General features: G+C 51.1%; 1 protein-coding gene across 1 annotated transcript in view; it reads right to left on the bottom strand.

Moving 5' to 3' along the window:
* Window positions 1-15039, bottom strand: part of ARID3B (AT-rich interaction domain 3B) — a 30600-nt gene that overhangs the window by 3616 nt on the left and 11945 nt on the right. The window contains exons 4-8 of the mRNA XM_048955989.1: window positions 14202-14274; window positions 4065-4248; window positions 3187-3446; window positions 2765-3022; window positions 577-678 (exon numbers count right to left, since the gene is read on the bottom strand). Of these exons, the coding sequence (XP_048811946.1) occupies window positions 577-678; window positions 2765-3022; window positions 3187-3446; window positions 4065-4248; window positions 14202-14274 (877 nt within the window). The remainder of the gene's footprint in view (window positions 1-576; window positions 679-2764; window positions 3023-3186; window positions 3447-4064; window positions 4249-14201; window positions 14275-15039) is intronic.

Raw genomic sequence — 15039 nt, 5'->3', positions numbered from 1 at the left:
AGAACGAACGGCCTGGGTTGAAAAGGAGCACAATGATCACCTACATTCAACCCCCTGCTGTGTGCAGGTCACCAACCAGCAGCCCAGGCTGCCCAGAGCCACATCCAGCCTGGCCTTGAATGCAGGGCTGGGGCATCCACAGCCTCCTTGGGCAGCCTGTTCCAGTGCCTCACCACCCTCTGGCTCAAAAACTTCCTCCTAATACCCAATTTCTCACCACATCCTCACTTCTCTGCTGCACCAAAAGGCCACTTGTGAGCTGTCAGCAAAACGCTGCTTGGGGACTGCTCAAGAGCAGACAGATCACAGCAGAAAGTGGATGACACTACAGCAACAGCCCCTGCACAAACACGAAATCACCAAAAACCAGCACTCCAGGGGGTTTCTGAATGGAGAAACCCCACACCTGAACGGAAAGGGCATTAAGTTTGCCTAGCAAAAAGTGAGAAAAACTCATCTCCTGCTGAAATTACAGCAGGAAAATGAGTAGCTGCAAAATGAGTATCCCCAGGAGCGTGCCACCCTCCCCACACCCTGCTGGGCACTCCCACCCCCCGAGGAGCAGCCCCTTCTCACCAGCATAGATCGTGCCGTTGATCTCCACCGACATGTTAATGCTCCCAATGCCGTTAGGTGACAAATTCAGCGCCGCCGCCGCCGCCGAGTCGGGTTTGTCTTCTTTTGAGAGAAGGAACACAGAGTTAGAGAGCAACGAGGGCAACGTCCCGTGTCTGGAGCCCACCAAAGGTGCACAGCTCCTCCTGCTGTCTCTCCGATGAGGAAACCCCACGTGATGCTCACACAGGTGTCCAACTGTTAACGATCCCACTGCTGCCTGCCCATCTCTCGGGCTCAATTAACAATCCCCACATAGGAAGAGCAGTCTGTGCATACGCTCAAGGTGGCTGGGCTGCAGCCACGTACCCAGCTCTTGTTCTGGGCCCCTTCACCAGGGTGGGGATTCTCATGGAGCTGCAGTTCCTTACAGGGCTCAGGCTGCAGCAGCTCCAGCGGCCACTGGAGGGAGAGGAGCTTCCCAAAGCATCCAAACGGAGCCTTCCTGGCTGTCCCTAAGGGCGTGTGAAATCCCTTTTTGTTTTTCTTCTGTCCCCTCTGCACCGAGGGCCCTTTCTAAGCCATAGTGGGAGGCTGGTTTGTTCTGATGTTGAAGGAGAAATGAACATCACGCTCTCCTGGATGCTTCTGAAGCCTCCAACTAAACCAGCCTGGAACTGTGAGCCTGGAACTGCTTCTCTGCTCTCACTAATTCAGCCTTACAGTTTGCACAGCTGTGCCATGGTTACCAGCCCAGCCTGTGTTGATTTTGGGGACATTGTGCTGTTAAAACAGAGGGAGACCACGGAGACAGTCTGCCCAGCCTCTGGCACCGCACACAACAGACCTTATGCTCATTTCCAGTCTGCTGGGACTGTCCCTGGGAGGCATGCGAAGGGCACTGCTAACATTTAACCTAAATGTTGCTATCAGGCTCTAATAAGCTCACAGAGTGCTTTCCACAAGTGCCAGTCAAAGCACTTTACAGAGCACAGAAAATGAGGGCACGAAAGACCTGCACACAGTCACGTAACAAAGGTGGCAATGGTACCAATGAATCCTGCTTAGGGCTCAGCCCTCAGCCTCTGCTTCTTCCTAGCATTTGGATTTAGGAAGCCCGGGGTGAAGTGAAAAACAGAACAGTGAGATGAGGGAACGGCTATTACTCCATCAAACCTGTATATTCCTCTTTGCTTGCTTTTTAGAAATGAAGACCTGAAGTTTAGGTGGATGCACAGCTGTCACCACCTGCAGTGCAAAGACTGAATCCCACAGCTAGCTGCTACTGCCACAAAGGGGAACCTGCTTTGACCCCTGGCCACATCTAACTGTGGCAAAGTGTCTCCACGAAGCATTGCTAGCGAGGGCCCCCAGAACCACTTCCCCTCCTCTGCTGTGCACTGCCCAACGTGCCTGGCCTTGCGCCTTCATCTCACCGTACAATTCATAGGGGCCCCAGACCTTTAATTTGAATGGATCAAAAGGTTCAGATGAAACAGCTGCTGGAACTGAAATCTTCTGAGGCTTTGCTGCCCACTGAAGTGCAGCCCCCAGGACAGGTAAGGCAGCCACAGCGTTTAATGAGCTTTTGAAGCCACTCTGTAACAGTATTGATCCCGACAACGTGACCTTTACAGGGTGACTCCCCTTTCACAAAGCATTTCAGGAGTGCATTTCCCAGGCCATGAATGCTGCTTATATCTGACCTCCTAACCCAGCCTTGCCAGGAGTTCTTTGCCTGCAGGCTGCGAGAGGAGCTGCAGCAGATGTGGGCAGAAATCACCTGACTCGCTAAAAGCGCAGGGGCCCCTGCAGATACGCAGGGCTTTGTGGCCTCCTCATCACACCTGCCAATGGGGTTCCTAAAAGCCGGGCATCGCTGCCACCTGCACTGAAAAAGCTGTCACCTCTGGGATCAGTTAAAAGGCACACGGGGCTGAGATGAGGGTAGGGCTGGGGAAAGCACGCCGCTTGATGGGCTGAGCGCCTGGCACAGGGCACGGCTTCCCAACCAGTCATCTCACAAGGGCCAGAGCGAAGCACACTGTGCTCCAAAGTGCACAGGAGGCATTGAACACAGCTGTGCCATTTCAGCTGGCCCGCTGGAACGAAGAAACAGGCTTCGAGCACGCAGCAGAGCGCTGCTGAGGACACCAGCTGAACCTGGCAGCTCCTCACAGCTCAAGGCGCAGCCGGAGGCACGTCTTACCCTTGCCATTGATTTTGATCTTCATGGGGATCTGCCGCGCCATGCTGAAGAGGTTGCGCTGCAGAGCCTGCTGGACCAGCCGCTGCTCCTCCTCTGTCATCCGGGAGACTTTCTTCTCTGGTGGCTCCCCAGCCTCCAGCCTCTCCCGCAGCTGCTCCAGGGTGGCTGTTCTTGCTGCCACCGTGGCCTGCTGGCTAGCCAAGGTCACTGGCACAGCAATACGATTTGGCATCGACACGGTCAAGGGCACACCGTCACCTAGGAGAGCAAAGAGTCACTTGGATCCTAAAGCAAATACACCAAGACTCATCTGCAGGCCTGGGTTGAAAAGGACCTCGAGGATCATCCAACCCCCTTCTGTGGGTCACCAACCACTAGACCGGGCTGCCCGGTTCTGCTGCTGCACCTCTCCCCCAGCTGACCTTTTCTTACAGCTGCTGCTGGAGACACCCGAGCATTGCTGGTCCCGCTGCCCGGCGTGACGCTGATGATGGGGAAGCGGATCTTTGGGGGAGACAGGAGGGAAGGAGGCCCCGAGGCTGTGGGTGAGTAGCTGAATAAAGAGGAGCTGTAGCTGGGCCTTCTGCCTTCCCGCCTGTTGCCATCAATCGCGGCCTGAAGCTCAGCAGGAGAACTGAGGGATTTCTTCTCACATTCGTAGGCATACAGGTACTTCATATACCTGGGAGAGAGGTGAGCACAGCGAAGGTCAAGCAGGTTTCTCACCAGACCACAAAAGGATAGCATGCAGCACGCAGGAAGACTTTGGGATGAAGGTGCTGTGCAGATGTGGAGTCTTCATCTGCAGTGCTTGCTGTGATAAGCAATATGTAGTTGGGGCCTGAAGCTCTCACAGCTTCCACTTGACCTCAGAAGCACGTAGTTACGTACTGCAACATCCAGAGGCAGAAAAAAATCATCCCCAAAGCCTTTACAACTGACATAACATGTCAAATGATAAGTTAGGGCTCGCATCGTAACGCTTACATGCAAGGTGGGATGACGTGAGGGTTATTTTGTCCAAGTCAGTACAGGGCAGCACCAAACCTCACAACTTTTGCTGCAATCCAGCAGGCAAATTTGCAGGGAACACTGTGTGTATCAAAGGCTATAGAAACAGCAAGCAGCTTCCACCTTTAGGACTCAACTAATAACTAAGAATAACAATAACCAAGAGGTAAGAGCTCTCCAGCAGTCCCCTCCCCCTGCTCCCTGTGCTGAGACAGAGCAAGCTCAGCCCCCATTTTGCACTGCCCAGCTCCTGCTCTGACCTCTCTGCTGTCAGACCCTCCAGACTTACTGGGTTCGAAGTGTGAACGCGGCACTGGTGATGGAGGTGGGCAGATTAAGGCCTTTGGTGATCTCCCTCCAGATCTTCTTATTGATGATTTCCACCAGCCCTCCCTTCTCGGTCACCAGTTTGTAGAGCATGTAGAGATCCAGGATCTGCTTCGCCATGATGGGGATCCTGTTGATGGGAGTTCCTGCAGGGAAGAAAACAAGGAGTGAGAGAGAAAATGAGGCTGAGAAGCCCGGCAGGTCGGGGCTATTGATCTTCTTTCCAATAGGAAATTCAGGCAACTCTATTTGTAGCCTGACTCGAGGCCTCTCTATGGGTGAGTAAATGAGCCAGAGAAGTGTAGCTCCACAGCACGTCCTTCTCATGAAAAATCCTTTCCTGTAGGCAAAAGCAATTAACAGACAAATAATAACCTGCAGCTAAGAGCAGCTTCTAAAATAGGAGAGGGGAAGCAGGGACCATTCAACCCTAGTGGCGAGGGAGCAGCCCAGAGGAATCGTTTGTTACGAGCTCCCAGAGCTATCTCTGATCAAATCTGTAGAGCTGGTGCTCAGGAAGGGGCTGAGCCTGCAGGCAGCTCGAGCTGCTCATGCACTGGGATTCTGCTCCCCCAGCCCCAGTACGTGCTGTGTGCCCGGGCAGAGCAATAGGAAAGGGTACGTGACACCCAGCACGCGTTTCCCCATCCTCCCTCACAAGCGTGCAGCGTTTTGCTGCAAGTTCTGCTCCCTGTCCCTGCAGCAGCTCTGGGATGTGTGTCCTGCAGCAGCCAACGCAGCCCAGCTGTGGGAGCCCTACTTGTTGCACGGCAGTGATGCAGGCAGTGCTATGGAGCAGCGTGCTCACGTCTATCGACCGAAAGCCCGCTGCTGCGACCCTCACAGCTGCACCTGAAGGCCACAAAGCGTGGAGGGTCTGCAGAGGCTGCAGCGAGGAGATTTCGGCAAGGAGAGGAAGAGGGAGAAATGCTGATGTAGCAACCTTCTTCCTCTGCGTAGGAAACACCGTCGTGGATCAAAGAGCAGCCCACCCCGAGGTCAGCATCCTGCTACCGCAACGGCCGGCGGCAGCGCCGTAATGGACAATTACGGGATGCCCAACCCACAGGGGAGGCTTTTGCCACTGCTCATCAGCCAGCAGTGGGATAACGCCCCGGAGCAGAGCAGTTTATGGCCCTTATAAATGGGCTTTATTCGGTTTGGTGAAAAGGAGTTCAGCTAGCTCTGCAGATGTCCTCATTAGACACCTAAGTGCAATTTTTTTCTTCTTTTTGAAGCCTATTCCACGTCAGCTCACGGCAACGATTCCCACAGGTTAACGAGATGCTGGATTAAAGGAAACTTCTTCAGCTTTCAAGAGCAGCCCTCAATTTCACTAAGGCACTGACTCTGCAAGACAGCATAAAGAGCAACCCGGCCAGGCTGGCCTGCGAGCTCCCTTGCTTCCCATCTCTTGCATCCTCTTTTATTTGCCTTCTGTCTAAACAATCCCCTCCCTGTGCACGAAGCTAACATCCATAAACTGCATCAGATCCTCTTCCTGCATTTCAAATCCCGGCTCCCTGGGGGAGGGAGGACGTTTCCCAGTTGTTTAGATGCAGTCTGGCTCCATCCAGCCCGGACAAAACGTCAGCCTGGGCGAATGCAATCCTCGCTTTTGCTTTGCCTTCCCCTCTGCCTCCATTTTGTCTCCTTTCATGCGTCAAAAGAAAGATTAAGAGTCTGGTAGCAGTGTCACTGCAGACACGTAGAGGGCTGGAAGCGATCATGTTACCAGCCTGAAGTTATCACTCATCAGCTGAGCCGCAGGAACCGGTCACACCCAGCCCACCCCAAAGGCAAGAGCAGGGAAATGTTTATTTTGAAGGACTGCAGAAAGAGCTGCAAATAGTTCTGCCCACCTCCACGGCTCCCTCCGTCAGCACTTCAGTGTTTCTGCCCAAGCAAGAAACCATTGGGGGCACAAGGCTCAGCACTGCTGGGCTGAGACCATTCCCTCAGCAATCCCACACCACTCAGAGCCACCCTATCTCATGTAGGGAATGGCATTGGCTGCTCCAGAAGGGACTTTCATCCTTCTCTCCCTGGACAGTGAGCAGATGGGGAGCGAAAGAGAAGGGTCAGATGGAAGGCTCCTCCAGCAAGCAAGCTGCTAACACAGAAGCACGATGAAATATTTACTTTTAAAAATAATATATTTATCCTAAACACAGCCTTACTCTTTCCTGGACCTCCTCATCCCTTAGCGTTTGGAAATACGCAAGTAAATGCATCCAAACGCTCCTGTGACACAGACAAACATTATCCAGTGGGAAATAAAGGCTTACACGTATTGCAGAGCTTGCTCACCACCAGCAAGCAGAGGCCACCCCAGGCCTCACGTTACCAGCCCTATAGCACGCTCCCTTCCTCAGGTTTGTGTTTCAACAGGACCCACAGGTTGAAGCGCCCTGGGGTTCAATCAGAGGGAAAGAACTCCCATCCTTTCCCTGCTCTGCACAGATACAGCCACCTTCCTCCTGTGCTTTGCCCCAGGATGAGGATCACCCCCCAGCCTGGGACGAGCAAGCACAGCGCCATTTGCATTTCGGACTTGACAAATTAAGGGCGCTCCTCACCAACTCGGCACGTTTCATAGGATCTGAGCACCAAAGCTGCCAGCAGAGCCCCCTCCTCCCACAGCCCCCTCCGAGGAGGAGCGAGGCGATAAAGTCTTTATTGGAAACCCCCGGTGCTCCGACAGGAAAGGCTGAAAAACAAGTATCATGGGACGAGGGGATGCTGAAGGCGAGCGGATCCTTTCACAGGCGGCCGCGAGGCTTGTCAGGGGCCATGATGGATTACTGTCATCTGGCAGCATCAGGATTAATGATCGGGAGGTCAGAGGGGAGAATTCCAAAGGGAAAGGTCAGCAGCCGGGGGCAAAGCATAAGACTTGTTGCCTTTTGATGGCAAACTCATTTTACTGTACTTTCCAGCTTCCCTCCATCCCGCCGGCTCTCAGCAGCGCTGCACACACCGCGGTGCACAGCCAGCTCCACAAGAGGCTGAGGATGACGACCGGCTCTTCTGCTCATGGTTCTCCTGGCAAACAAGCTTTCTACCTTAAGCACAACCCAGCCATGGGAGCATGGGGCAGCCCTGGAAGGAATCAGCTGGGGGAGGCTGGGAGGGGACAGAGTGCTCCCACTGGAAAAGGGATGACGGGCAGCTGATGCGCATGGGAGACCTCAAGAAGAGAAGCTCCAAGACAGGTGTACTTGCTCTGCTGGGCTTGGAGCTGCTGGAGGTGGGAAACAGCCCCAGGGTAAGAGGCTGCTGCCTCCAGACAAGTGCTCTGCTAACACAAAAGGGCTACGGAGAGGGCAAAATGCCCAACCACAACACTGGAAGGAAAAGGAGGAATCATCGCATAGGATGAAAGGAAAGACAGCTGTAACTACAATTCGGGTTTCTGGAGTGAAAGACTTTCCCTGGAGGAAGCCTGACTGTAGCTATAAACATCTCTGTCCTTCAAGGGAAGTAAGCAGCCCCTCCTGCCAAGCTGTTTCACCCCTTTCAAAAGCTGCCTCTGTTTCAGGCAGACATAACAGAAGCCTACAGGGTGTACATGGATAGGTTTGAATGTCCCCTATGTCTCCTATGCTCAACAGGCTGAAGGGGAACCTGATTTCCACCTTCCAAGAGCTCTTTAGGAGGAGACAGAAGATGCAAGCCCTGGATCATCTCCAAGCGACTGTTGTGACATGTTTTGGCAGAAGAGGTGCTGAGCAGTCAGCTGGGTGAGCTCTGTTGCCCTGCTCTGTTCTGCTGACAGCTACAGCCCAGCACTGGCCTTCCCTTTTATCTAGAAGGACCTCCACACTGCACTGAAGCACTCCTCACCTACCCAAGCTCCTTGCTCAAGGTGGCTGCATCCTGTTTGCCAGGCTTCAGATTCAAACCGACATCAGAACAGACAGGTGATGTTAAAAGGAAACTGTCACCTAAGACAGGTTGCACTGGATGGTCTCAGAGGTTCTTTTCCAACCTTGGTGATCCTATGATGCTAACAGGCTGACGGCAGGTAAGTCCCCTCTCTCCCACTGAGGAACATGCCCACTGCAGGGAGTTCCCCGCCATCAAGCAGCCTAAGCCATGACTTGTCCTGCAGAGACAAAGAGCAGTTAATTACAGCCAGCCTGAAGCACTACTTTTTCAATCACCTCCTCCTTTTTTTTTCTTCTTCCTATCCAGTGTACTTTCAAACGTGTCCATTTTTAGGTAAAGAACAAAGGAGGCAAGACTCAAATCATTATTCAGCAGAGCAACATCTGAAGTGGATTTTGGAGCAAAGAAGTGAATAAGGCACAGAGGGCCATGTTTAAGCAATAACCCACATAGGGAAGGAAAGAGCTGCTGCTTCCAACTTCCAGCCTCCCAAAGTGACTTACAATAAGCCAAATTCTGAACCAAAGCTGGTTCCACACAAAGGCTGCCTCTTCAGCCACCCCAGCTCCTTTGCCTCAAAGTTGTATTTGTTGCTTTGAGCCCATCCTGATGGCTGACCCTGAGAAAACAGAAGGCAAACCAGCTCTCCCTGCCCGTGCCACGCTGATCTAATCTCTCCCCCCCTATTCATGGCATTTCCACAGCGGGCATCCACACCTCCCAGTGGGAATGTCACCACCTGATCTGCAAGCCTGCAGACCATTAGACACTGCTATCAAAGCGGGAGCCAGGATAGAGGGTAATTAATCATGTTCTATTTGACAGGAGGCCCACTTCTTATCTGCACCCCTCGAAACACCATCAGTTTCTGCTTCCCTCCTCAATAAGTGAGGCTGACAGCAGCCCCTTATCAGATTTCAGCTGCTGAACTGGAAGCAGCCTAACTGGCATCCCATGCCCCTGTTCTATTCACCAAGGCTCTGGCCACATTAACCTTCCTCACTTCTCCATCCCAAAACTGCGATCCCACAGAGGTTTGTGCTCCTGTGCTGAGCTGGGCTGCTACTGGCACAGCTGGCTCCAATCTATCTGCTATCACAAACTTCTTCCCCAGATGTTGCACAGCCATGGTGGTGGCTTTGAACCAAGCAGACAAACTTCTCCAGGTAGAGAGGAGTTACAATGGGGGCAGCTGGGGAAAACAGAACTGGGTCAACGAGTCAAAAACCGGAGCATCTTCACACTGAGCAGTCCCACCTTCCATCCAGCTGGGTATCCACACGGTCATCTTTTGTGAGCTGAAACACCTCTGCTGGTCAACTGCTCAAGTTCATCAATCACCGGAGAAACAGGCTGTCAGATTTAGGGGGAGGCCAGGAACACCCAGAATAAAGTACCAGTGCATAGACGAGCTCTGGGAGTCTGGGATTTGAGACACAAACATGCAGTCTTTGAGATGCTGGAGATGTGTGTTACAGTTTGACATCTCAATCTTCAGGGGAAGGAGAAACACCTTTGGCTCTATCCTTCAGTTCTGTGCAGCCAGGGATTCGGAGATCCCCAAAGGGCCACTGCTGCAGCAGGCTGGCACCAGGTTAACAAGCTGCAGAAGGAGTCTTGCCAACCAACAGCAGCCTGTCACTTCAAATAGGATGGATGTCTTAGCACATAAAACACAGAAGAGAATTTGCTTCTTATGAGAAGCAGCTTTTTTTACAAGTCCTAAAGTTATCCCAAATTTTGCTCAGGTCAACTCCCCCAAAACAGCTTATATACGTCACGGGTCAAGAGCTCACAGCCCAGTTACAGCCATGCAAGGATCCTCTGCATGATCCAACATGAAGGACACGGATCCCTCAGGTTGGGATTAGGAAACAATCCTCCAAAAGAGTGGGCAGGCACTAGAAAGGGCTGCCCAGGCAGGTGCTGGAATCACCATCTCTGGAGGTGCTCAAGAAACATTTAGATGCTGTACTGAGGTTCAGTGAGCAAATACTGGTGGTAGGTGGATGGTTGGACTGCACGATCTTGCAGCCTTTTCCAACCTTGGTGATTCTATGCAGGATTTTAGTTACCTGGCACCTAAGGCTGGTGAGCAAGGCATTCCTTGCAAAGGTCTTCCACCTGCTGCAGAAGGATTTACACCAGTTCCCTCTAGAACTCAAGGAAGAAAAGGTCCTTTAAACAATGTACAGCACAGATTTAGCCCCGCATAAGTCGAAGAAGAATCTTGCCTGGTTGATTTGGAGCCTTCAGAACAGCAGGGCAGAAGAATGGCTCAGGCAGAAGATGCTGCACTGGGTTTGGTGCAGTGCATCGAGTGAGAATTTTCCACTGCAGAGCATCAGCTGCTATTTAGGGAAGCGTTTGCAGTGGCTCAGCATTAAGCAGGTAGCATGAACAAAGGCCGCCGAGCATTGATGTCTATTGAGGTCTCATTTACAGAACTACATTGCTTAATTCGGATTCAAAAAATGAGGATGAAAAGCAGCAGCCTGCAGAATTGAACCAGTGGAGCGAGGAGTATTCCCTGGGCAAACATTTCATAAACTCCACTTGGCCGAGAGATAAAAGAATCCATCAGTAAATGCTTTTGTCAATAGGCTGGATTTGTTGTATTTCCACATCTCAAATGTGCAGACAGCATACAACAGCAGGAAAACATTAAAAACACACGGTCGGACTTACAAAGCCCCTTCTATGTATATCCACATAAAAAAAAACACCCAACAGAATGGCCAAGCCATCCGGGAAAACCAAGGTCATGCAGGAACCTTGAACAAAACTGGTCAAGCTGTACAATCGGAGACGTTTTACGAGCTCCTCACAAAGGCACTGCTTAAAAATGAACAAAACAGCTTCCCTTGGAAGGCAGCCTTCCCTAACTCCCCAGACCTTTCCTCGACTGGAGTTTCTTGCATGAGCAGCACTCATCGATGGTCCTGGGGATGAAGCCCCACTGCTCTCTTGCCTCCTGATCAGCTCAGCTATACGTGACTGCTGCAGGACTCCTGCCACTGGCAGCCCTTCAATAGCTGGGGACAGAGTGCAGCCTGCTACGTATCACAGGGTTGACATCTATGTTTTTCTGCTCCTCATCTTACCTTTTATCACAAAGACAGAGAAGAGCCAAAAATTAGCTCTGGGGCACGTTCACTGGGTAAGAAAAGCCTTCAAACTGCTTTTCCACCTTTCACTCCAGCCAGACCTGAGCACATCAGCCCACCTGGCTGTTTGGAGCACACGTTACCCAACCCCCTACTGCACAAAGCCCAGCTGTGCTTTCAGAGGGCTCTGAAATGGAAAAGAATGCTTTATGTGCCAGGACACCCACACCCAAAGTGAGAAAAGCTGATTTTGCACTGGAAACACAGACTCACAACGTGTTTCATATCACATTGCATTTCAGTATCGTAGAATCACAGAACGGCCTGGGTTGAAAAGGAGCACAATGCTCATGTAGTTCCAACCCCCAGCTGTGTGCAGGGCTGCCAACCAGCAGACCAGGCTGCCCAGAGCCACATCCAGCCTGGAGAGCCACATTATTTCCAGCAACCTTAAGCAGAGAAGGCTGGGGAACACAAGATTACCCTGAATTACTGTGAGGGGTGCTGTGTACTCACGTTCCAGAGTCAGAACTTGAAAACCCTCTTTACCAATTCATTCCAGATTCATTTACAACACAGAAACGTCGTAAAGCGAGCAGCCACGGGGGAGGGAAGCCACTGCTGAAGTTGCTTATCCACTCCTGAGGACAGCTGGCCTTCAGTGCGAGGCTGCAGAAGAGCTGAGGAAGAGGCACGTGGAGGCACTGATGCAGCCCCTCATCCCACAAAGCTGCACCTCCTCACCCCCTCTGCCCCTTCAGTCCCACGCAGGGTGAGGCCCATGCACCTCAGCACACACAAGGCACACAACAGCAACAAAGGATGAGTTACAGCTCCCCTCTCATCTCCCTCTTCCATCATTATTGCTGCCGAAGGGCCATTTTATCACTTGCAGCTGTGGTCATTCAGCGACAACCTGCTGTGCTCAGAGGCAGATGAGACCTGCACATTTGATCTGCATTAAGCCTGTTTCATGGCTTCGCTTTTTCTAGGTACATTCCAAAGAGCAGCACCAACAACCAAACCTTTTCATCCCTCCAGCTACTCGGGAGCTCCTGAAATCTACCATTTATCTTCCAGTTCAGCACCAGCTAGCAATCCTTGGGGCCTTTTCCATCAGCCCCAAACAAGGGGCACTCCTCTGGAGGATGACAGAATCCCTATCTTTACACCAGCAGTGTTTATTAGCAGAGCTGCTTTCAGACACAAGGTGCAAATAAAGCAGCTCTTCACACATAGGAGCTAAGAAACACAGCACTTTTCTCTCGGGTGCAATGAGGCCTCAGCATTACCCACTTTGGAGGACTCTCAGAACAAGGCAGCTGTTCAGCCTGGTTTGTTTTAGGATGCTTGCTTGGCACGTAAAGGGAGGGCAAGAGAAATTAAAGTCTGAACAGCACCTTGGGGTAACTTTGCTGTAGAAGCCTCCGGATTTCTGAGTGCAGCAGAATGCAGGCTCACTCCCTGCAATATTTCCACATCCCCTGGCAGAAAGCTGGCAGCTCACTCTGCCTCTCCCCCACGGGTGGTGGGGCTCTTATGTTTCATTTCCAGCTCTCTTCATAAGAGAGAAAACAAGGGAGCTTCCAGAAAACAAATACACTAGGAAATGCCCAGATGATTAAAAGCTCAACTCCTCCAGCAGCCAGCTGGTGACAGGCTCAGCCCCTGCAGTGGGAAGGTGTCAATTATAAATAATTGAAAGGTAATAGGAAGGAGATACTAAAGTATTAAGCAGATTTCTCTCTGGGCATCTGGTGGTTTCTATTGCTGCCAGTCATACCCTTCAGATTGTCTTGTGTGTCAGCCATCCCAGCCTTTACATTAATACGTGAGCTCAGGTTCACATTTGCAAGCTAATTAAGCCAGGTAATGGCTGTGCCCATGAAAGCCAAAAACATCCCCAAAACTCAACTCCAAACTTCGAATGACTCAGAAACAAAAGCTCTGTGAGCTTTTTGGAACAAGGAAATTCAGAAAGGTCAGCTGTCAGCTCCAGCTGTGCCAGGAGAGGTGGGTATGAAGAGCACTTGCCTGGATTTCCCCTTGGGACAGCCCTTCTGCTTGTGCTCCAGCCACCCATAGAAGGGGATGCAACCAAAGATGCAGGCTTCAGAAGGCCAACTGGAAATAAGACTCCAGGCCAGTGATCAGACAATCATTTTGCCCGCTCTTCACACTTACCTCCCAAACTCAGAAACATTTTGGAGACAGGAAAACGGACCCTGTCACAATTTGTGTCAGGAGAAATCCTGGTTGGATGAGTTTGATTGCCTTGGCACATATGGAAAGGTAAAGGAAACAGCGCTGTAAAGGATTTACCAGGAATTCAGACACAGGTGATGAGTGTTTCCCCATGGGCTCTTTGTTTTATACAGCAGCATACTTTTATGTGTTCCCATTAAGAATACTTTGTAATGAGGGAACCAAACTTTGTTATCTAGAAGGTAGGAAGACTTAAGACAGCTCAGCTGAGCTGTTTCACACATGCACTGCCATCCTGGGACTAGGAGAGATGCAAGGTGCTGACACCATCAGAAGGAATGTGAGAACTTCTTTGAACAGTTTGCTCCTGCACTCAGTTACGCAGCTTTACTACATGGAAAACTGACACGTCGTGAAGCTAAAGGAAAACCTGGCTTTGTCTTTCTCTTTTTTCTTCTTCCCAGGCCTCAGATTGTGAGCTCTATATGGGGTGTGAACGCCTTCACTCTCGGCTTCCACACCCTGAAGCAGAACATGAGAAGATGTGTGACAATGCCACCCGATTCTGTGCTGCCCCTTATTCTGAAGGGGAGATCAGAGAACTCTCAGTGCTACTCAGCCCTTGTCGAATCGGGCTTTTGGGGGCACTTTGGTATTAGGTAGCAGTGATGGAAGAGAAACAGCATCTGTGAAATTAAATCAAAGGGCAGATGAATTCTTTCCTACTGAGCTCACCATCTTCCAAAGTAAATATCTCAAGGCTTACCCCCGTCCTTCCATCTGATCTGAGGGTTCAAGGGCTGGATTTGCTCTCTGTCAAATGCAGGAGGCAAGAATCCAAACTGCAGCAGTAATCCCTGTTTTACCGTATTGAGTTCACCCCAAAGCTCACTCACCCCTCTTCTGCATGAAGATGAAGAGGTCATCCAGGAACTCTTTCCGTTCAGGGTCACTGTCCAGTTCATAAAGCTGTTGGGGGGAAATAAAGATGGAGGCACAATCCACAAGGAGACAGATAAAGCAACAACATCCAACGGGTCATCTGGTGTTTGTTGTGGGGCAACCAGAGGCAAGGAAGAAGAAAGCTTTCCTGGAACTTTCCTGGCAGGAAAAGCTCCTCTGAAATAAACCAGAAAGCCTCAGTATGAAGAATCAGCCTGGCACCACTTTGCTGCAGAAATAATTTTACCCAAGGCTTTGAAACCCAAGCACTTCCCTCAGCTCCTCAGGAAGCTTATTCCACGTGAGAGGCACTGCAGGCTGGCATTACCTGCTGCTTTTTCAGAAGGGGCAGCTACAAGCATCATCTCTGCACAGAAAACCTACTGCTCTCTCACGTGGCCTCTGAGGCCACAGGGTGACAAGCTGTGGTCAGTGTTGCTGAGAGGATATCACACAAGACAGAGGACAACGCCGTAGACAAAAACACCATTTAATTCCTTCTTGCTTGCATGGAAGATTTTGCATAACTTCATGCACTTTTTTTTTTTTGCTGGTTGTAGCTACTTTTGTGGAGCAGATCAACAGAAGAGCAAAGATTCACTGGGGAAAAACGTATTTCAGTTTCTCTGTAAGTGCTGCTAGCTACTCAGTACTCATCTAGCCCAAAAAAGGGGCTTCGTGGGTTCATTTCCTGAGAAGCACTGTGCTTTCTCACAGCTGAGCTCTGGGAAGAAAACACACTGCTGTATTTGCAGAGCAATTAGCTGCACCCTTTCAGAAAGCCAGCTCAGT

The sequence above is a fragment of the Lagopus muta genome, chromosome 10 (genome assembly GCF_023343835.1).
Source record: "Lagopus muta isolate bLagMut1 chromosome 10, bLagMut1 primary, whole genome shotgun sequence".
Lineage (NCBI taxonomy): Eukaryota > Metazoa > Chordata > Aves > Galliformes > Phasianidae > Lagopus > Lagopus muta.
Note: the sequence above shows the minus strand (reverse complement) of the source record. Positions and strands in the feature narration are given on the sequence as shown.